At 42.7% G+C, this 24260-nt stretch overlaps 1 protein-coding gene across 1 annotated transcript in view; it reads left to right on the top strand.

Annotated features, from left to right (window-relative positions):
* Window positions 1–18463: 18463 nt before the first annotated feature.
* NFIB (nuclear factor I B) overlaps window positions 18464–24260 on the top strand; it is a gene marked incomplete at its 3' end in the record, with an annotated part of 222746 nt that continues 216949 nt past the window's right edge. The window contains 1 exon segment of the mRNA NM_001267879.1: window positions 18464–18493. Coding sequence (NP_001254808.1) covers window positions 18464–18493 — 30 coding nt within the window.

Genomic DNA, 24260 nt, shown 5'->3' with positions numbered 1-24260 from the left:
AACATGGCCCTAGGTATTCAGACTTGCAGGATGCTGCAAAGGAGAACCTGCGGTGATTCTAGATCAGCTGCCAGAGCTCTACAGCCCTCAGAGGCTGCTCCTGTCTCCACCCCTTTGTGCTGCTGCTAAGTCACTTCAGTCGTGTCTGACTCTATGTGACCCCATAGACAGCAGCTCACCAGGTTCCACCGTCCCTGGGATTCTCCAGGCAAGAACACTGGAGTGGGTTGCCATTTCCTTCTCCAATGCATGAAAGTGAAAAGTGAAAGTGAAGTCGCTCAGTCGTGTCCGACCCTTAGCGACCCCATGGACTGCAGCCCACCAGGCTCCTCCATCCATGGGATTTGCCAGGCAAGAGTACTGGAGTGGGGTGCCATTGCCTTCTCTGCCACTCCTTGCTAGATACCCCTGACTGTATGTAGTAAAAAGCTTTGTACACTTCTCTTTCCTTCTTTCAGTAAACATCTTCCTTCCAGGTTTCCAGAATTCTCAGACCACCCCTTTGACCTCACAGGGAAGCCTAGCAGGTATATGAATTTGGAATACCACCACACAAACTCTCCGTTTGCTCCTTTCCCCGTTCCAAGTCTCTTTCCTCTATGCTAGCAGACTGTTTGGTTTATTCACACCCTGTCTTCTGGAAATAGCAGGTGCTCTTTTGTTGCCTCAAAGTTACATCATCTCATTCAGTTGCCAAGTGACACTAAGGATATGGATGGGTTCTGGGGTATTCTCAGTGCTTCCCATTTGGGTAGCAGCATTCTATGCCTGCCACTAAGTCAGTTGTTTGGAAACTGTTCCTGAGCACAAGAGCAGTTCCGCTTGTTCCACCTTGAGCTGGAAAGGGCACTTTGTGTCGGAAAGAGCATTTGATTAATAGGTTGTTACGTTTTGTACCTTTCTAGAGATCGCCTAGGAGTAAAGTTGAGATAGAAACTGCCTCCCAGAAACTTCAACTCACATTATAGCCTCCTTTCAATCCATCTCCCTTAGCATCAGAGAGCTAGAAGCATCACTCTTGATTCTTCAAGTGTAATTGCAAATAAATGCTATATACCAGGCCCAGAGGCTCTCAGAGGGCCTCTGAAGTCCCGTCATTATCACAAACTCTGTTAACTTTTCTTTATTATCTCTCACCACATTGGAAGAACAAGGACAGAGACAAATAATAATCTGATAGATTCAGAAAATACTTACTGAGAGAGGACTAAATTTCAGACACCTTCCTACATATTCTGACGCAGATTATTTTTAGATATTCTTTTCTCAAACAGTAATCCTGAGGTGGGAATTATTTTCTTACATATTTTTTGAAGGTGAGGAAACTTTGGCTAAGAATTATTACATACCTTGCCCAGAATCACATAGCTTTTAGGTGACTAAGTCAGGATTTGAACCCCAAACCTTGGTGCCTCTAAGTCCAAGTGTAAAGCCTCTATCCCATTACTTTCAGAACATGCTGGAGAATGAAAATCATCTTGTTACATTCCATCTCGCTTTATTTTCAACCCAAACTGGTTTACCCAGCTTGATAAGTTCTTTAGTCACTACAGGGTATTGAATGAATCATGGTCATATCCAAAACTCAAATCCACGTTCAAAGGAGGAAGATCTATCCCATTGATAGTATTTTAAGAAGAATGTGCCTGGGGTTCTAAAGGCAATTTCAAAAGAAGAGTGATAAAAATGTATTAAGGAATACTTGTAAAACATCCCAAGGCAAACTCCTGTGATGCTGCCACACTCACCTAGGTGGCTACAGTCTAGCCCTTGTTCTTGCTGCAAGTACTGGTCTGCTATAGCCACAGGCTTTGGAATTAGAAGCCCTGAGATTAGGAACACCCTGACCTTCCACTGGTGACTTAATCTCTCCTTGCCTCAGGTTCCACATCTTTAAAAGGGCTGAAATAATATATATGACATTCAGAGCAGAGAGCACAGCCATAGTTAGGCTTCAGTAAGTGGTAATTATTATCACTTGTCATGACTTTCATTTTAACCTAACGGGAAAAACTATCGCCCTAGGGGAGACCTCCCTTAATTGAGGTGCTGCGGTTGGTCACAGCAAAGGAGAGGATTCAGTTTGCAGATACTTATTTAAAATAATACAGAAGAATAGCGCCTATCTGGTCCTCAGGGAAAGGGAAAATGGGCCCAGAGAGTCTGGCCTCCTTATTGATGTTCAACTAAGAGGCTGCTTTGGCCAGAATAAGAGCCGTGAACACTGCTGCTGATTTATCCCTCCCTCCCCCATCTTTCCCCTCTGGTATAAATTAAAAGGTTAGGATTAACATATACACACTACCATAAAAAATAACCAGGAAGGAACTATTGTAGAGCATAAGGAACTCTACTCAGTACTCTGTAGTAACCTATATGGGAAAAGAATCTGAAAAAGAATAGGTATATATGTATACCGGAATCACTTTGCTGTATACCTGAAGCTAACACAATACTATTAAAAAACTATACTTCAATATAAAATAAAAATTTTCAAAAAAGACCATTTCTGTGAATGAGCCTAGAGCCTGATTGAATACAGATCACTTTCGTGTCTGCCAGAAAGTAACTGTAGATTCAATAAGTACATAATAGATGAGCTTCTCAATTATTTACTATTTGCATGTGACTCCATGACGTTGTCTGCATGTTCTTAGGTCCTTCTCCCATTGGCAGCAAAGCCTAGAGAGTAGGTGTTCTGTCTGGAGGTCAAAGCACTACCAGCAAGTGCAAACTGCATGGGACACTTAAAGGCAGTGAGGACACTGCAGTTCGTCTTTCAAGTCCCTCTTTCTAGGCAAATTCCTAAGAACTGTCCACACAGAAATAGACACTGGGCATTCTTCAATGGTCTACATTTTTATTATTTTTCATAAAGCCCATTTATTAAACCACAGCTAGCAATGATTCATTTTCTAAAACGTTTATAAAACTTTCCAAAATCTTAAACTCACACACACACACACACACACACACACACACACACAGGTTCTTGGTTGAACCATGCGTCCTGGTTAACAGTCTAAAAATAGTCTCTGTACAGATACAGGAGTTTTATATTTTCTAGGAAGTGGTGGTTTGCTAGGGTATTGGTACTTCATCACACCTCTATGAGATAGGTCTGATAAGAATATCATAAAGTTTTTTACTTTTTCATTAGGTAACACTTTTATTAACAGTATTAACAGCAGATTGAATGTTACCTCTGTAAGTGATCAGCTTCCTGTGCTTGCATTCTGATATTTTGTTTTTAATAAGAGAAAGAACAGGAGTCCCTATGAGCAGGGCCAGGACTTATGGAGATGCAGATGTCTGGCTTGTGCACATCAAATGTTAATTGTGACTTGGAGCGAACAGGTGGCAGGTGGCTGACCTGGGACATTTCAGTCTGTAAAGGAGGTTGTGGTCAAGGAAGTTCTGGTGAGGTTTTCGGAGTGGCACCCAGAATCCCACTTCCCCACATGCTTGGGAATGAGTGTGAATACACAGGATACTTCTTTTAGAGTCAGGAGGTCTCTTTTACAATGTGAGCAATGCTACTCATTAGCTTTGTAACCCTGAGCAAGTCACTTTTACCTCTCTGAAACTCCTTTTCCAGTTTTCAACTGTAGGAAGAGCATTTGTCCGAGATCAAAGGTTGTAGAAGAGGGGGAGGAAGAGGCGCGTTGGTAACTAGCATAAGGGGGCAGGGAGTGGTGGGGGCTGTGGGGACCATGTGCCATCTAACAGGGATGGGAGTGGCGGGACAGCAGTGGCTGCTTTGCTCCAACCTGTGTGCAACATTCCTCCCCAGACTGTCTCTTCTCCTTCCCACTTTTTCAAGGGCAGGAGGATATTTGGATTTTCAAGTAAGACATCCCAACTTTAAAATATTGACAGTGACATCCAGCATTAAAAATATGAGAGGGCAATATGCAGGATGTTGCTGGTTTCATTTTTGTCTCTCACCTGGAAGCCCCAAAAGTGTCTTCTAGTTTTAATATTTTAAGTTTTGTGTTTCACTAATGTCAATGATAGAGATAAGTGGAAAAGTTAAAAGACAAAATTCTATCCACCTTAATATTATAACCATGCACATAGAGTATGTGCATGGAAGCAAAGCAAACACTAGATTGGAATACGTACAAATGAAACAAATTTATAGGTGATGAGACTGTAGGGGGATGTCATTTGTATTTGCTAAAATATCTCTGCTCTTTCCTTGCTTGTACAACAAAAAAGAAAAACATAATAAAATAAATATTGAGTGGGTAAGAATGGTACCAGACAAAGGAGAAAAAGGGAGAGTGACTGATGTTAAATTATGTTCTTAAAACTTATATTTCTGTCCTGATCTCTGTATTTGCTTGTCAACATTCTTAACCAATAAAAGCAGACAGTGTTCAGTTACATGTAGGCAAACTCCATGTGCCTGAGATTTCCCACCTAATTAGTACTATTCTTCCTCCCCTCCCCCCAACCTGGTTATTTATAAAAATACTTCCCACATCATGAATTAGAGTGGTATCAAAAGTTTCACAGAATTATTAGTTTGGCTTCTGAATATAATATACAAGGTTTTTTTGTGTGTGGGTTTTTTTTTTTTTTTTTGTGCTTTTACTGGGTGGTAGGATGGAAAGGGTAATTTATTGTCCCTAATTACATTTTCCTTTGCTTTCTATCAACACTGTTTTCATTCTATAAATCCACATCAACTACCCATAAAGTGAGCAGAAAACCAAAGGTTGTTATTTAATGTGTTTATTTGAAGGCTTTCAAGATGCCCTGGGGGAAAGTTACTTTGTTATAAACAAATTTAGAGGAGAATATTAGCACAAAGGAATAGAAGGTCTTTTTATCACAAATGCAGAAATTCTCAAAAATCTATCCATCTTTGCAGGGTAGTATCCAACCCCATACTAAATATGCGATGCATGTCTATAGAAAGATGGAATTTTTCCTCTACTCCCTGGCCTGCATCTAGACTTTCTTAGCTGGGGAATAAATCCACAAAAATGTGGTTATTGATCTTCTTTAGTAGTGGGAAAGTGAAAATAATCCCACCACGTTCTAGATACATCAAGAAGTGTCTTTTGACACTGAGGACAATCAGCCCCAGGATGTGGATGCAGGGGACTTGACTTTCACTTTCTCACTGAAAATGGTCCACTGAGCAAAAAGCAGGATGGTCCTCTGCCAGCATTGTAGAGAAGGACCAGTATACTGTCTAGCGCTTTCTTGCGTCCTGTTGCCTCACTGATTTCTGGATTGCCAGATGCTTCTGTTTTTTGAAAATGGTTTAAAAAAATACCTTAGGGATTCTGTTGTTTCAGAAACCTTACATATGGCACAAAATATCCTAAAAATTTTTTGAGAAAACATTTGCTTTTTCTTTGCTTAATGTAATCATTGCTGAAGCCCAAATTCATTCAAATTTATTGTTTTCTTTTCATGGACATTTTGATGGTTGAAATTCTAAAGTTGCATAAAAGTGTGAGTAAGCAAGTTGTGAAGATTTAATTGCTCATTTTTTTAAAGTAAGTCTTAAAACCATAAGTCGGCTAAGAGAGGTTGAGAATTTAACCTTGAAATTGAGAATTCATAACAACTGAGATAAAAATGATTTTTTTGAAGCTGGAAGATAGCCTTGATTTATCCCCATTGAATCAGAGAGCCGCTTTTTCACACATTGAGTCATAACTAGAGGCTGTTTTTTTTCTTTCCCCCTTTTGGTAAACCACCTTAACCCACTCTTGAAAACCTCTGGTTCATGTACAGAATGAGTCTGAGTCTGCCTCTATTTAGCCTGTGAAATTTAACAAGACCAGAGCCTGGGGTTGGTGAGGCTGTGAGCCACACCACCATCTCAGATTTTTGATGACACCACAAACCACTTGAGATTTATTATGTTAGCAGATGTCATCAGATATATGTGTGCACAGGTGCAGCATGCAGCTAGTGAAAGAAGAAACACCGCATGTGTATATTTATTTTTGTACCCATACTCTCAGTAGTTAGAAAGTGACCTGGTGTGCCTGTCCTGGGCAGTGTGGTGTTTTGACTCCATTGCAAGCCCTTATCTGATAATCTCTTGAAGTCTTTGCCACAGATATATCTCCATATGATGAGCAACTATGTCTGTGGCAAAGACACTGTTTATTTTCCCAGTCAATAGCTAAAGATTGTTATAATTACTGAAAAATAAAAAGTGTCACCAGAGGTGGTTATTTATACTTGGGGATCCTTCTTATACAATAATATATTAGATATCCATTCTTTTCTACTTTTCAAAGTTGCATGGGGTAGCTCTCAGCTATGGAACCCAAAAAAATGCCAGAAGTTGGCACTTTATAAATGTCCTAATTTAAGCCTCTCTACTATGTTTAAAATAATTAAGAAGTAATTGAAACTATTTTCTGGGGGTAATATGAAATATGAATGTTTACACAGGTTTATACCTTTTGCATTGTTAATTCTAAAATGTAATCATTCAATTCTTTTAAAAGATGGTATTATGTTTTATTTAGTATTGAACTGTAAATATTCCACTATATTATATACATTAAATTTGCACATTTGCTAGTATAATAGACTAAATATAGTAATCTAATAAATTAGTGTGTACCCTTTAATAGTAAAAATAATAGAAATAAAAACACACTTCCTACATTTTTTAGAAATAGGTAAGTAAGATAAAATAAACACCTTTGGAGTAATGACTGAAAATTACTGGTTTAGATGGGGTAGAGGAATTACTTCAATTATGACATAAAGCATTATAATAATGCATGCCTTTTAGAAATAATTATATAGTGATTATTCTCAGATAAACACACGCAGATGTTGCTTGTAGACTAAAAAAATTCTTAATTCGAAAAAAATACAGAAATTGCTTTACCAGTTAATTGGCTTTAGGAAAAAATAGAAAATCTAAAGTTTCAGTGTAGTGGAGACTCTTCTATTAAGTTCTAAGGAATGAACCATGCCTCTAACGAAAGGAAGGGAAAAAACAAAAAGCTTTTCTACTGGAATCACTTCAGTTAGATGTGTCAGAAGGTTAAAACACCTAAGTAATGTTAGATACTCCTGATTTTTTAATGAATAATTAATTATAACTTATAAAAAGTTAAATATAAAAAGACATTGGACCTTAAGTATATTAGGAAAGACTTCTAAGCAAGGTAGTTTTAATTTAAGAAGTATCTATATTCAAACGCTCCAATTTCTACATATTTATTTATATCAGAAAGTGTAAAAACTGGAAGATCAATCAGTGTTGAAGATTAGAAGACCACAATCATTAGGCCATTGAAAGATTTAGGAGGAGCAACCTGCTGAAGTGACTACAAATTAGTGAGACCAATTTCTACAGGACATTTAATCTCCTTAGTTTATAAATCTTAGATATCATTTAATTATAATATATGTACATATTTGACAGACGGAAGAGTGATTGGTATAGGAGTAAGTACTCTCGTGAGTTTCACATGTCAAAAGAAACAAATGACATGCAAATAGAAAGAGAAAATCTATAATCCTGAACATGACATGCAATGATACATTCTATTACTAAATAATATGCTTAGGAAGAAATTCTCTGATGGGTGACACTAAATCTAGCTTCATTCAAGTCATCACCAGGAGCAGAGGAAATCCTTCCCTTTCCCCTTTCCTGTTCCTTTTCCCATTTTGTGTCTTGCGATATTTCCTAAAGAAAACTGGATTCTCTCTGTAACATCTTTTCTTCTTTGCATGAAATAGACGTGGGGAAATTTTGGTAATTCTGGTATGGACTTCAAATAATTACAATAGAGAAGCTTTCTCAGGCACATATAAAAGTCTTATAATTTGATAGCACTGCTCATTTAAACACTCCTTCCACCACCCTAAATAATATATTTTAATTGAGCTGCACTGAAATTTAATATTTTATATTTGATTCCTTATTGCTAAATGTGATTTTATGAACCATGAAACTACTATTAGGAAATCCTAGGATGGAAACAGATCTGCTTGTGCCTGGGTAGGCTGAATTTTAGCTATACTACTCGAGTGGTTAAAATTAGCTAACTTGGAACAAGATAGATGTTAATAATTAATTTTCCTTGGGAAGTTATAGCTAAATGGGGAGTTACATACACGTGTGTTTCCCTCATCTCTCTCCCAAAGCTGTATAGATATACTGTGTTGCTTTTTTTCTGAAGGAAAACGGGGAAATGGTAATAACCCACTTTAAAGTTTGGCATTTTCCAAAGTTCACCTGGGTCAATCTGGTTTAGTTTTGTACTTACTGAAATTAAACATGTACACTATTCACAAAGATATATGTAACATGTACATACTATATGTATGTAATATATGCATGTATATATGTGTGTATGACCGTGCTGGAACAGGGAGGAAAAAAAGAAAAACTTTTTTTGGATAATGAGGCCAAAATGTCTCTGTTTTATAATGTGTATTGTAGGAACAAAGAACCTGAACAATATTGTTTAAGTTGTCTTGGACTTTGAGGATAAATATAATTGGGATTAAAACACTGACGTGCTCACATTTAGTAGAAAGATAAGAACAATTCATTGGGAGCTATTCCGGTCCCACTAGTAATCACATAATTGAGTAGGGTTTTTAGAGGATATTTGAAGCTATTGCTGTCTGTTGTGCTTACATAATTACTCAGGATCTCTGTAATAAAATCCTTCTCAACACAGGTGGGTTAGTATTAAGTAAATTTAGGGCGAGTGTTATGTTTTTACTTTCAATACTTCAGTTTTAGATCAGAATTATAGAACTTGATTTAACCGTTAAGCATTGTTATACAACATTACAGGTGCTTAAAATGCAAAATAACTGGATTACTTGAAAATTAAGCAAAAATTACATAAAGTTTAAAAAACACTCATTCAAACAGCTTTATGAACATGAACCCGCCAGCACATCTCACCTAGAGTGTTTACTTTTGGGTTGCATATTTCTCTGGGGTTATTTCTTCAGTGAACAGTGTGAAAGTCGCTCAGTCGTGTCCGACTCTGCGACCCCATGAACTACAGTCCATGGAATTCTCTAGGCCAGAATACTGGAGTGGGCAGCCATTTCTTTCTCCAAATTATTTCTTCAACCTACCCCTGAATTGTTGATATTTACCTGCATGCCTATAAAATAGTAGAGTTCTGGTTGTTTTGCTTTAATGATAAGGCTACGCAGCGAGGAACATTTCAGAATTCCTTTTACAACGAAACAAACGTGGCCTGGCAAACCGGACCCAGCAACCCGGCGTCAAGTAGGGAAGAGCACCAATCCCGTCTCATTATTATTTGGTGACGCGTCTCCCGCGGCCGCTCGGCCGGGCTCGGCTCTCGCGCACGCCCGCGGGGAGGCCCCAGAGCGCGGGAGCACAAAGGCACGCGGAGCCTGGCGGCCCCGCAGACTGGCGGCACCGCCCTCCTCGCCCGCCCTCGCCGCGCTCCGGCCCCGCCCGGCGGCACAAAGAGCTGAGCCGCCACTCGTGAGAGGCCCCCGCGCAGCGCAGCCCGCCACACCCACTCGGGCCCGCTCCCGCCTCCGCTGCCGCGGGCGCCCTAATGAATATGCATCACCGCGCCCCCGCCCCCGGCTCCTCCTTTCGGTTTCCTTCCCGCCGCCAGGCGGAAGCGAAGAGCCACGCTTCCCGCGCGCTGAGCCGGCCTGGGTGGGGCGGGGCCGGGCTGCTGGTTCGGAGAAAGAGAAAGCCGGGGAGGCGGCGGCCGCAGAGCGCGGGCCGGGCCGGGCGCGGAAAGGGTGCGCGGATGGCCGGCGGTTCCGGGGTAGCGCCGCCGCCGGCCCTGAGGATTCCAGGGCGGGGAAGAGGAGAGCGCGCAACCTCCCGGCCGTGCCGGGTGCATCAGCCTTAGCGCGCTCCGAGCCCGGGCGGGGAGGCAGCCCTCACCCCGGAGCAGCCCTGCTAAAACAACAATAAAACCCACCAAGCACACACGCGCACGCACGTACACACGCACACAAATACAGACCCGGCACTCTGGACGGCTTTCAAGTCAAGCTCACGTCTTCTCCAAGTGAGAGGAAGCAAACTGGAAATCCAGACAGGCTGAGGGGTTGCCTGTTTTTAGACTTGACTTTTACCGCCTTTTCTTCTTCGGGCCAGGAATTGTGGCATTGCAGAAATTATCATTAAAAACAAAAGTAAGAGCCTACTCCTGGGTTGCGCTCTTAAAAAAAATACAAAAGCGACACTAAAACAACTGGAGAAAAATCCACAAATCTGTACCTGAGATACGTGAAGTCAGCGGGCCAGGGTTCTGTTATAAACTCAACATCTCTTATTTATTGCAATAAGCAGTGGTATGTAGCTTTGAAATGAAGAATTTTATTTGCTTGTCTCTTGCATCCCCTTCTATTCCCAGACAGATTTTTTTCCCCTTTGTACATTGTAAAGAGAACCTAAATGTCATTTCTGCTTTACAGGTTGAGCCATATGTTGGGTTTTCAGACCTAATGTTTAAAAAAACCACAACTTTGTCAACCTTAGTGTACATGCCACACTTTTATGATAGGAATCCGTGGATAACATTGTAAGTCCAAAACTGAAATGTAGCATTTTTTCTGCTTCATCTCCCTAACCCCCTTCCCCATGATGGAAAAAATTACTGTACAAATGATACTTTAGTTGTGCCTTGTAGTCCATTCTTTTCGGAGCAGTTTTTTCTTCCCTGCACAGATTTGTTACATATTCTCACTTAAAAGTGTATTTATTTAGCTCTGATTGGTGTATTGGCGTTTTTAAAATCATTCTTCATTCCAAAGTGTAGTTACCCCCACTCCCTTGTTCCTGAAGTGGCAGGATAGAATTGTTAGCCCTCTCCCACTCTTCCCTCTACTTAAAGAAAAAGAAAAAGATTATGATGTATTTCTTCCCGCTCCTGTTTTTTTTTCCTGCCCTGCTGTTTTCACTCTAGTATTTTTTCTCCCCTGCCTAACAAAGTGTGTGTGCGTGCGCGTGTATGTGTCTGTCTGTCTCCCTCTTCCCTTGTCTTCTCTTTGCCAGTATGTCTGGGACATATTTTAATGCACGATATCCCATCCATTAAGTTGTGGTTGAATGCAGAGTGTGTGAGGACTTGGCAGCTTTCAGGTTGAAGAGGGGGCGGGGAAGCCCGTTTCGACTTTGACACAAGATGCCGAAGTGGCGTGATTGGAATTATTATTAGTGCTGTGAACATGGCCATCTTCTCCTCTGGTTAGAAGAACTGCCATTGAACTTGAGACAGGACAGACAAGATCTCCAACCCCCAACTCCCCCCTGCCCCCCCAACCAAGTACAGTAGCTGGCAGGGAAAAGGCGCCAAAATACACAAGATTAACTCTAACTTTCTTTGACAGGATCCTATAACACCATCCTTTGTAATTTTAACTTTCCATCGGGTGGGAAAAAGTTAACTTGTGAACCCATACTTGAACAGACATTTAAATCAGCCCTAAAATGGAATAAATCCAGAAAGTCATACACGCATGCTTATGTGGTTAGGAAAGAATGCACATGTAAATAAGCAGGGTGCATGTGTGTATCTGGGGAGTTCAAGATTTAATCAAAATCAGAATGAGTGTGACTTTTGAGTACATTTACTCTATGGGGCAGAGCACGGTGAGGCAAAGAAGCTGACCTTTAAGCAATCTAAGTAAAAACTGCAAAGAGTTGTGAAACACAAAACGTTGTGGTTTCCAGTTTTACATTTGAGGTTTGATGTTTTCATTTAATGGTATGAGAGATGGAGAAAGCACCAGTGCTGAAAAGTCCCTATTAAATCATATGTGGGCAAAGGTCAAGCACTCCAATTCACTGATACAATATACTGCAGATTCCTGCCTCACTGATGGGGAGCACAGGAAAAAGCGCTTGGGCAATAAAAGTATTAGAAGGGTAATTATTGTACGTGGTTGGGACTGCATTCTTGTGCACTGGGAAGAGGTTTTTACTGGCCCTGATGAATTTTAAAGCTGAGTATTGTTGAAAGCTGTTTTAATAGGAAATTGATTAGCTGAGTGTTTCATACAATAAATGGTGACAGTTTCATTGTTTGATGTCCAAAATAAATTCTTTTTATTCTTTGGTAGACAGAGTCATCCGTTTAAGATGGTCAGACAGCAGCAACATAATTATGAGTGAATGTGATGTCATGAACATCTGTAACTTTGCTTTTGGAGCTTGTGACATCACACAATTTGACAATATTATTGCTTTGGAAGTTATTAACTTACTGTGTGTTGTAAAATATTTTCAGATGTATCTCAGAGACAAAGTTTACTTAAAATATTAATATGTATTTTGTATAGGCCCAGCAGTTTGTTTTCTATCATTGTAATTATGCAATTGTTGGCTAAATTTTATTTTGAAAGTTAAAATGAACAGTCTTATTATTATGATTGTTTTGGTTTTGAAACAGAAACGCAGTTTTCAAGAACAGATTTACAGAAAGGGATGCAGAAAGTTTACGTTGGTTTGCAGTGTACTTTCTACCTTTCTTCATGAACAATATAAAGACAACTTAGCCATGTTGCATAAAAGCTTTCTCAACAGCTCATTAAAGCCAATTTTTTTTTTCATGTCACAAAGGCGCATGTAGATAAGAAACAAAAACCAACTTACATGTAGAAATAAAATGATGGTATAGTTTTAAGTGTTAGCGATTTTGAAAAAGGACAATAGCTACAACTCTCACAGGCTCAGCAAAGAAGTCTGTGTGTGAAGGTGCCTGTAAGTTTTGAAGTATTGTTACTGAACCAAGACAATTATTACTGTGATTTTCAAAGTTTAAAATCATACAAAAATTACAGGGCAACTGCTGACTTTGTAATCCCAGAAAGCAATGTCTTTAGAAGCTGGGAATCTCCGTTGATGAACTAGCCTCATTTCTGTACAGAAGTGAAAACCAGCTAAACTTAATGCTGGCCAGTCTACATACAGATTCAGTGGTGGTTTGAAAATGTGCCCGAAATGTAGGCACACTTAGCAGGACGGTATTTTTTTTTCTAAACAGTCGAGTACAGGCATTTCAGCAGTGACATTATTAACAGCGTCATTTTTCTCATTTAGTTTTGTCCTCAGGGGACACCGAACAGCTCCCCGAGGATGGGGAAAAAAAAAATCCACAGTTATTTATTCATTTCAGTGAAAGGCAAAGCGCTGGCAATGGGGGGTGGGGAAGCTAACCCGTTGTGGATTTTGTAGTAGGGAAAAATTGCTACCCTAATTTGACAGTAGTACTTTAAGGGCTGATAGAGCTGGGCATGATTTTGCAATTCCCATCAAGTGCAGGCAATTTCAGTACTTGTTGGTTGTTTATACATGTGTTGTTGAGTGGATTTTTGATGTTCTTGCTTGTGGATATAAAATCGTGTTTTCCAGGCTACACATGTATGATTTTTGTGGTTCATTTGGAAGAAGAAAAGGTCCCTGGGCATGGTGTAGTGGATACTTGCAGTCTTGCAGGCCTGTTTCCTGGGGTCAGGAGGTCATCTGTCTCTTTTGTATTTAGTTTTAAAATATTGATATTGGCCATGCAGCCAGGGTGTGTGGAATTGTTGAGCCACCCCTCTAGTCACATGCAAGAGCTAAAAAAAAAAAAAAAAAAAGAGTCATCGAGTGTATTGAAAATGACAGCTTTGTTAAGCTCCAAGAACTTTTCCCTAAACTACTCGAGATTTACACCCTGTCACTGAATTTCTTTAGAAAGGAGAAGACTAAAAGGAAATCAATATTGGAAGACCCTTGAGATGTTATGCTCCTCTCTGGAGGTCAGTGAAAGGCTCCAATTGGGTAATACTGCTTACTTTTTCAAATATACAACTGAGTTTTGAAAAATCCAGTCACCTGAAGAACAGACACTCCAGCACTTCTTGAAATTAAACTGTCAGAAAAAAAACAAAAAACAAAAACTTTCCTCCTCTATAAGATGGCAGGGAATAGGTGATCTAGGGAGGAGGTCTTTAGGGATTCTGAAATATCAGATTTTCCTGTTGCTACAGAAGGTTTTCACTTCTTTCTTCCAGCCAGATTTTGGGGTGAATGAAATTAGTTTAACTCTTTCAGTGAGTGTGAGAGAGAGAAGTTTAGGAGAGGTAAGTACCAGTCTCAAAAGTGTTTCGCCCACTTTGATAGCATCAGAAGCTTTTCAGAGATACTTTCAAACCACCCTTAATGCCATGGCACAGAAATGCTGGGTAAAAGGGAAAATGGCTAAAATACCATATGTACCTTCTCACTTCCTCCTTTTTTTTTTTTCCTACCTGGTGTTTGAAAGATTGGCATTTCTGAAACCACAGACAGTGAAGTGTCCTGCTGAGAGAAGTCACGGTCTACCCCCTTCCCCCACCCCAGTCCCTCTTTACAAAAGGCTATCTTAAGAGTTCATCTTGAGAACACTTGCAGTGTTCCTGGTATTGGCTGCACAAGAAGCAGAGTTCTGGGTGGGGTGAGGTTGGGGGGATGTCAGCCATATCACCCATGGTTCCAAGGCCTAAGAAGACAGTCAAAGCCAAATCCACTGAGTACCCCATGTCTCTGTTGCTCATTTTTTCCTCCCTTTGAGTTTCCCCTTCCTTTCTTATTTTCCTTTTTCTTGGAAACAAATCAAAACCCCCACCACCAAGTATCCTCCATGCTCATCCGTAAGTGCCCTACAGACAGGGAGAGGTTTGAACCTCTAAGTGATAGGCCTGGGAGGCCCCAGACATCTTTAGGTCTCGGCGGTCTTACCTGGGTCTGTTGCTGCTTCATCACCCCTGGTGCTGCTGTAGCTTTTGTGGGCTCTTCTGTGTTAAGAGTTGTCTTTCATTCTTCTTTTCTAAGCTCGTGAGAAACTTTTGGAGGCGACCTAGTTTGGGTGGCAAAAGGAAAGGGTTTCTGTTGGTAAGGGAAACTAGTAAGGGAGGAGGGGTGGCGATGTCTGCAGACACTTGCCCAGGGCTCAGCACTGGGCCTCTTCTGCCAGGGGACAGCGGCTGGTTCTGGGATCTCTGGCTGAAACGGAGCACTTGCAGGGTGCCAAGATTTCACTGGGGGTGGTGTGGTGAGGAGGGAGGGAAGAAGGGAGGGAGGGAGAGAAAGAGAGATGCGAGCTTGATTTTTAAAGAGACCCCGAAATAATGGCTTCTGTAAGAGTCCAGGCATTCAAAGAGGTGTGTTCAAGGACAGGAGAGTATTCGTGCCAACGGGAATGTCTTTTATGGTAAATTAACCCCGGTTAAATGGAATATTTGTTCAAAGGGAAACTCCAGTAGTTAAAGCTGGTATTATCAGTAGCGCTTCCACGCACCCACCCCCCACCCTTCAGACCTTGTAAGAGGGTGAGAAAAGGGCTGCAGCAGAATGTGCAACACAAAGTGATGTTTTGGGCTTTCTTCTTTTTTAAAATCTAGGATGAGATTGCTTAAACATTTCTGAGAGAAATTAGTATTTATTCGGATTAACCCGTACTGTCACTTCATTTCTTTTATCTATAAAGACTGTCAACTTTATTCTGGCTTTTCAAAAGGAAGAAATGACCCACACAAAGGAAATTAACGTTGTCAGAACCCGGACTAGAGGATTCCGCTCCCAGTGGGGTGTGCCCTAAAGGGTTAACTCCGGGGGGTTTTCTAAATTTCCCCGACTTTACCTGTCTTCCCAGAACCAAAGCTCCCCCCTCCAACCCTGGCCTCCTCTACTCCCCCTCCTTCCCCACCGCCTTTCTTCTTTAGGCTCTTGCTTTACGGGGGCTGCAGCTGGTGGACTTGGCAGGCTCGCCTCATTAAGAGCGCTCTTTGAAAACGGACTGTGTTTGAGCATTTCCCTAATGAGGACAGGACGGGGTTAAAAAGTGACCATTTCATGGTTGACTTGAACCTGCCTACTTTTCTTGATGTGTCGTTGTGAAATGCTTGATGTGGATAACTCCCACTCGGTGAAGGAAAAAGTCACTAGCTCCTTCAAGTCCGCTGGTGGTGGTGGTGGGGGGGGGGGCGCGTAAGGAAGGGGTGGGAAGAGCGGAAAGAGATAGGAGAAAGTTGAGGGGAAAAAATCGAGAGGAAGCAAGCGAGAGAGGAAAGGGGAATCAGGAGAACCTCCAAACGGCTCCAGAGCACAGCTGGAAGTGGGGGCGGCCCCGCCCCCGGGCTGGGGCCTTCGAGTGCCCTCCGGGGCCCCCGAGCTAGGTAGACGCGTAGCCCCTGGCACTCACTTTTCCTCTCTCCATTGTCTGCACAGCCTTTGCTTCCACCTCTTCCCCACCCACCCCTGGCCGAAAACCGGAATTTGGGGGGCGGAGTGTGTGTGTGTGTGTTTGTGTGTGTGTGTATGTGTGTGTGTGCGCGCGCGCAGAAAGAGTGCGAGGCAAAGCGCCGGCCTCCACATCTCCGAAATCAAGTTCATTCACTCGGGGCCCGCGGCTCGCGGCGGGGTGAGGGCGGGGCCTCGCGCGGGAGCGAGGCGGGCGCGGCGGCCTCTGCAGGGCTCTAGAGACACACGCACCCCGCTCGCGCGCGCGCCCGCCCGCCCCGCAGCCCCAGGCGCGCTGCGGCCCCGCCCTGCCTGCACCCCGGCGGCGCGGGAGCCGCTTTCCGCCGGCGCCCCGGGCCCCGGGGAGGGGTGGGGATTGGGAGTGAGCCAGACGAGTCGCGGGAGGAGGAGGACTAGAAGGAGGAGGGCGCAGGAGGCGGCGGCGCGGCCCGATCCTCCGGCTCCGAGCGAGGCCACGTGCACCGGGCACCCCCAAGGGAGGGCGGCAAACCGCGGCGAGGCGCGCCACTTGTGCGGAGCTGCCCCGGGATGCGGGCCCGTGCTTGAGAGACCCAGGATGGGCCCCGTTCCCACCCGCGCCGGCGTGCCCCAACTATTTAAGTCCAAGTTCGTTCAGCCATCCCCCCTCCGTCTCCCCCTCCTCCTTTCAGCCGGCGGAATCGGCGGACCGCGCCTGCCCCGGGTGCGAGAGTCGGCGCCCCAGTCTGGGCCCCGGGGCGGCCTGGGTGTGAGGGAATTTTCCATTCGTTCCTTTCTCGGGCCCAGTTCGGCTCAGGGCTTCTCTTAACTCGGAGGTTCCCGCGGCTTAAAGAGTCCGCAGCGAACACCGGAATACCTTTTTCCAGGGCGGGTTTTCGGGGTGTGTACGTGTTGGGGGAAGGGCGCGGGACTTGCCCAAAGGGCGGAATGACCATTTATTTAAAATTTAAAAAAAAGTTGTGGTTCTATTGCAGTGGTATGAGAGCTTTAACAAATGAGTGAGAGAGAGAGAGAGGGAGAGAAGCAAGAGGAGGAGGAGGAAGGTGGGGGGCGGGGGGTGTGGAGAGGCTGGTGCAAAAGGAATGCGCGTTTGCAGGAGGAGGAGTAAAGCGATGATTGTGTAATTAAATAATAAAACAATCCTTAAGTCTGATTTGGAGAGAGCTCGAGCGGGGTCCAGAGGGTGGAACCGGTGAATTTTTCAACTTCCAAGTTTTGCAACGAAAGAAAGCGAGAGAGGGAGGGGAAAAAAAAGAGCCCAGAGCAGAAAGAGAGGAGTTTGGAGCCGAGCGGGAGAGCGGGATTTATCGTTTGGGATTTTTCAGGAGCGCGTTCCGATACCCCCGGGCTCTGGGCAGCCGCGGCAGCAGCAGCAGCAGCCTCCTCGCTCGGCCGGGTCAGACGCGGGGCGAGGCGGGCGGCGGGCGGGCAGCCGGGCGTGGAGGAGTCGGCGCGGGCGGCGGCCGCTGCAGCCGGGGACCGCGCGCCGCGAACCTCTTCCGCCCGGGAGACCTGCGCTCGCGCCCCCTCCCTCACCCCGGCCTCTGCCGGCTCCCCCACCCACCCCGCCCCCACCCCGGCCCTCTCCCGCGCGCGCCCCGCCACCCGCGCGCACTCGCTCACGCTCCCCCCTCGCGCACACACATGGTCGGCTCGCGGCAAAGTTTCGCCTGCGATCGCCACTCCGGGATCCTGCCGCAGTGCTTGGGGCTGTAACCTTGAACTTTCCCAGCGCGGTGACACATTCTCCTCGCTCTCCCTCCCGCCCTCTCTCCTGCGCCCCCCTCCCCGCCTTTTTTAAAAAAGCATTTCACCACCAACCACCACCCCAATCCGACCCACACCGAACCTTCGCGCACCCCCTACCCCCCAACAACAACAACAACAACAACAACTGCAAAACAGAAAACAAACCCCAAACCCAGGCGAAAAGCAGCCAGCACCGGCGGCGGCGGCGGCGGCCTCGGCGAGCACGGCCAGCGCGCTCGGACTGCAGGAGGGTTAAAAGTGTAGATTGGATTTCACCCCGGGAAATCTAGCACGCCGAGTGAACTTGAATCTTTGGCTATTTAAGGAGGACTGGGTTTGTTGTGAAGTTGCGGTGATCCAGCGCAGAGCCCTGTCCTGATTGATCGCATCGCGGGGCTCAGATGACTGTAAAATGAATAGATGAAATTCTTGCTTCTCGAAGATTTTCTTGGGCATCTCCGGGAAAGTGCGTTTTAAGGCGAAGTCATGATGTATTCTCCCATCTGTCTCACTCAGGTACATGTCTCAGTTGCTCTCTCGAGCTTTCTCTTTAGCCCGAAATGCCTTTGTTTTGTTGCTCTCGTCCGCGGACAACTAATGGTTTTAGTTAACCTCCGCACACCCCGGTAACCCAGCAGCAGAAGTGGTCCGGAGTTGCGGCGGGGTTTGCAGGGCGGCACCACAGCCGGCGAGCGGCCCCTAGCTCACAATCACCATGCGCGCCCAGCCCGGCACACTGGGCACGGAGAGCGGGTGCCCGCGTGCTGCCAGAGCGGCTGGGCCGGGCGAGGCCGCCAGGGATGGGCAGGGCCCGGGCCCGCGAGAGCTAGCCCGCCTGCAGCCCCTGGAGTGCTTGCTGCGCCCCTGCCCAGGGTGTCTGCTGCCTGTTTTGGTTGCTTGCGCGCTGAGGTGGACTCCGGCTTTAGAGAAGCTTTGGGGGGCGGGGGGGGGGGGAACTGAGCCTTAATAAACAAGCAGTGAACTTGGGCGAAGGGACTCCAGTAGGAGTCCTTGTGGGCGCCTCTGGACTCCGCTGTAGGCAGTGGGCGGGAGACGAAGCAAGTCGAAGGTTGTGGTCCGGGGACTATTCCTTTGCTTAATTTGGGGATCTGAAACTCTAGTCCATCGCAATCCGCACTTTGAGGTTTACCAGTGATCATGCCACAAAGGCGATCTAGACGTGGACTCTAGTTAGTTGGTCGGGATGAAAGTTAAAGGACTTTTAAAACATGTTCATTTTGTGGAGACCTGTTCATTTGACGATATTGGGGCGTAGGTTAGAAAGTAATGCTGGAAAAGTAAGGTCATTTTCAAAAATTCACTTTGAAAATTGTCCTAAGATTTCAGGTACAGTGTTATGAAATAAAATATTGGCTTTATACTTTTACAGGAACACAATTTACATAATTTTAAACCGATCGGTCAAATGGAAAAGTGGAGAGACGGAACAGACTTACCTGGGGGCGGCTTTCATCGCTGCCCGGCTAACTAAGCAACTGACGAACTAACTAAATATCTTAGCCTAGAGTTGTTATTTGAAGCAGTATTTTAAACCTCTAAAGGTGTGGGAGAGTTGACTGCAGCTTTTAGGAGGCTATGCCACGATTAGTAATTGATAACCATTTTCTTTGACATTGGCTTAAAAACTATAAATAGTTCAAGAAGTGTCCCCTAGTTTTAGGTGTGTTACAAGTTTTAAAAAATCCAGTATCATGATGATGCGTTTTTGTAATGGACAAATGATTAAGATTTCAATTGTATGACAATTAGAAGCCATTGTGATTCAAAAGGACTGAGGCATTCATAAATTGTGAATGAAGATGAAAACAATGATAAGGCTTATTCAGTGATTGGATACAGTCCTGTAGCTTTTTGGCTGACACATTTTTTATTGTTTATATTTTGTTTGGCATCTGAGTGTGATTAACTTAGATATGGCTATTTTCAGCAAATAAACATGCACTTTAATTTAACAAAACTGGAAAAGATGAGTTGCTGACCTATTTGTATTTTTAAGGCTGTGAATAATGGCCAGTAAATATGGTGATGAAACTGTTTCAGGTATAACGAATTGCCTTCAGTTGCAAAAGTTACCTTTCATATTACCCATCAGCAGGATTTTTTCCTCTTTCTGGTAAACCACATCCATTTGATATTATTTTTACATTATTGAAGCATAGTTCAAATAAAACAAATTGAGGTAAGCTTTTCACATGCAAAGTGCTGCACTACTTGCTCTCACCTGTGAATGATTGTTTTTCTGTATTGGTTCATATTGCCAGCATCGACTTTTCAGAAACATTGCTAGCGATTACATTGCATGTTTGGTTTCCTCTAGATATGAATCGAAAAGTCACTAGCTTTATCTAAATTTGTGTAAGTTAAAAATAATATTGTAGCATCGTGACATATGGAATATTAGGAGCATGTACAGTGTAGTCATTCGACTGTCCTATTAGTATTCAGGGATACATACTTACCAACACTAATTCATGATGACTGATATTCTCTACTGTTTTAATAATGTAAATCTAGGTTGACATATTGAAACTGTTTTGGGGATTTAAGGCCTAGATTAGAAGAAAAATTTTAGCTTTAAAATTCTCCCTTTAATATCTGTGTGACTTTATAGATAGTGTAAGGTGTTGCAGAAGTAGTATTGACAATGCTATTTTGATATCAGACCAGTAGTTTAGTTTTGTATTACAGGAACTTAATAAAAATAGCTGTAGCAAAACATTTTTTAGGATTATGTAAATACAAAATAGAGAAACATTCTTAATTGATTGAAAACTTTGCAAAGTGCTTTCGTTGTTGCTATAAGATATCTAGGCTTTAGAAAGAAGTTTCAAAAGAGGCTATGGTTGATATTTATCAAAGTGTTATTCAAAATTATCAGTATATGGATATAAATCTGTATTTTTACATCAGTATGAATCAGATGTAAAAAGAAAATTAAGCATCATATAGGATTTTGTATTTGCTTTTGCTAAAAATAATGTAAACCCTTAATAATGTAACTTTCACTTGGAATGATTGTATTGAATTTTTTTTATTTCACTATTTTTCAGGTTCTGAAGGTACATTTATAAAAATGGTTTATTGTTAAATAGCAGTGCTCCAAGAACATCTAGTATTTACTCTTCTACCTCTATATTGGTCTAATTTTCCATCCCTTTCATGGAGACCACTGTTTTGTGAAGAAAAATAAATATTTCCAGTGGAATTATGACTATTTACTTTTATATTTGAAATTTGTAACTAGGTTGTTTATTTTATCAGTTTAGTTTAAAAAAGGAAGTGTGAAAAGAGAAAGAATTACTGAATGCCAATGTGTTTTAATAAAAATTCTGCAAGAGCAAGGTGGCCTATTACCTTAGCATAGAGACATTAGATATTAGCTTATTTAAATGCTTTGCTTTCTTAAAAAAACAATTTTCATAGTTGTTTATAGTGTTATTGTGATAACCTATTAATTAGGACATTTGAATACCTTAATCATTTTTTTGATGAAGACAAGTTACTATGCTTCATATAGATGCCATGCAGAATCACTACAGATATATTACAACTCAGCGTTAGAAAACAATCATACTTGGGAGATGGTACTTTAGTCATGTTAATACAAAAATACATGTGACTTATTGAAAAACTCTACTTACCATTTTTTGAGGATATCTTCGTGTCAGAAGTAAGCGTTTTACTTGAAAGGAATTCGCATAATAGTAAAGCCCTGAAAGATATTTGTAAGGCAACTGTGGACTCAGAAAGTTTGCTGCTTCTATTTATCAAAAGAAAAAAACTATGTTTTAAAACATTACTTGGCAGCATTGGCAACAAGCTAAAGGCAACCTTAAAAAAGCAGTGTTTTATGTGCGTTTGCTAAGAAATTCTAAATTTAAGCCCTCGGTGTTGCATTTTGATTGTTTAAAATAAGTTGTTAAGATTTTGAAATCTATTACATGATAGACGATTAGAAACTCAAACAAATGTAATCAAAGTTATATTTGAAGTCTTTATAAGAAAATGAAATGTTACTGAACATAGTACTTAAGGATAAAAGTACTTGAGAGTTACCACGTTGCTTAATATCTGTTAAAATAATACTGCATTTTAAAATAAAATAAATAAAATAATACTGCAAGGGTAAAGTGAGTGAGACAAAGCTCTTCCCATCGCATGTACTCTTTATGATTTCAAGGTTTTAGTTTGTGAGTATATATGTGGGTTTTTAAATCATATCAATAAATCATAGGAGAAGTTAGATTATAGGAAGTGAGTTCCCAAAGCATGAGTCCACATTTCCTCGAGCAGGGTTTCCTCTTGCATATATTTCTAAGGGAGATAAACAAAGTTTTTGTAGTTACAGTGAACGCTGAAAGCATGGCATCAGAAAGTGTATGGAGATAGGGAGGTCTTATCATGGGCTGTGGTTGCTGTGAGCAGGGCTGCCTTCCCACACAAAGAACAGATTGTGGTTTAACTCTTTCCATGGCCTAGTTTAATGTGCTCGCATAGTAACTGAATTGTTCAAGTCTCTGCTGGAAACTACTGATCGGTTTAATGATTTCCTCTATGGCATTTGGTTATGCCTCATGCTGTGATGTAATCATCCACATTCTGTATTGTTATAAAATTTTGATTTAGGCTGATCCTGCTCTCGGAACATTTCACGGCAATATGTTAAAACACTTGAAAATTGCATTATTGATCGGATGGGATGTATAACTCTTCTGGATCCGAACTATAGACTGCGAACATGCCGCAATCTTTAACATTGAAACTGAATATGATCTTGAAAATGAATTCGTAACTCTATGGGAGTTTGGGGGCATCTTCTTTGTTAGAGTCATTCATGATACTTTCATCATTTTTACCTGATGGAATTCATCAGACTGCTGATTAGATAGAATTTATTCCATATAGTTCAGGGTGACCAGTACTAGGCTGTCAATTCTAACTTGGGATATAAGTCATTAGAGAAAGTTATTTTGCGGTTGAGGTGACGATACAGTCACGAGAAAAGTGGCCGTGGTGGAAGTTCTCATTTGTTTCAGATCTGGCCTCACTGCCCACTTACAGTGTGCACGCCCTGGATGTTAAGCTCTTTCTCGGAACAGTAATAGGCCGGAGCTTAGGAGACAGGTTCTACCTATGGCAGGAAGTAATGAAACACTGACTGCTTTGGGAAGTAGCTTGAAATAACTGTAGGTGCAGATTATCTGCCACTCCTAGCTGCCTGTCTGCCTTACAAAAGGCTTGGATGAAACAGGCAGGAAAGACGCAGGAGCCTAAGGTGAACCACTTAATTCACTAGACGGGATCTCTCCACGTGCAGATTCACAAGCCCATGCATATGTGCACCCACAGCCCTGTCCGAGAATTCAGAAGTGTAGCAAATGAATTGTATTGATTCCACAAAAGCAGGGAGTGACCTGCAGTGCACTCCTGGTGTCACCCTGCCACCGCATGCAGAGACACAAAGAATGTAAAGTTGGTGCCAAGTTGCCATTTTTCATTGTTCACCTCAGATTGATTTTTAAGGGTTTTAGAATAATTGCCATACTCATGTGATCGGTTAAACAAATTAACTGACTCAGTGGGGCTTCAGATTCTATAGGAAGAGCTGCTGGAAGAACATCTGAGTCAATTCTGTTTTAAACTTTAGAAACTTTTATTTAAAAATGCAAGAGTGTGTCTGTGGATCTGTGAGAGAGTAAGAGCGTGCATGCGTGTATTTTTGTGTGTGTGTGTGTGTATGTGTGTGTTGGGGGCTAGTGTTGCTGGTGGAGGGAGGGAATATGCTGCTCCAAGTATGGAAACCTTCTGTTCAGGACACTGATACGACAAGCTGTGTCCTTTGCCCACTTTCCCTCACCGTATACCAGTTTCTCTAGTTACCACTCCTGGAATGGTGCTGTTTCAGTGTTGGAATGTTGGACGTTTGATAAGAAAATGGATCAAGTTTAATGGCGCATGCTCTTTGTGCCACCAGCAGCCTCTTGCTGAGAGCATGCTCCAAAAGCGGGAACTGTGTGGCATTACACTGAGCATCTATATGCTTTGTGTTTCTGTGCCACAGAGAAGAGAAATGAACTGTGCCATCGCTCCTGCCTTCTGAACAGCTCTGCTCCGATTAAAAAAAAAAAACTCACTGTGTTCTTTGTAAAATGGTACTGCTTAGTGTTAGTTGGTCAAGTAAATATTTAAATATTGAATTAGGTGCCAAGCACCTTGGTTGCTTACGTTTTAAAGAATATAGGATGCATGGTGGGAATGAGGG

The sequence above is a fragment of the Ovis aries genome, chromosome 2 (assembly GCF_016772045.2).
Source record: "Ovis aries strain OAR_USU_Benz2616 breed Rambouillet chromosome 2, ARS-UI_Ramb_v3.0, whole genome shotgun sequence".
Classification (NCBI taxonomy): Eukaryota; Metazoa; Chordata; class Mammalia; order Artiodactyla; family Bovidae; genus Ovis; species Ovis aries.
The sequence above is the reverse complement of the archived record's forward strand: the minus strand, read 5'-3'. Positions and strand labels throughout refer to the sequence as shown.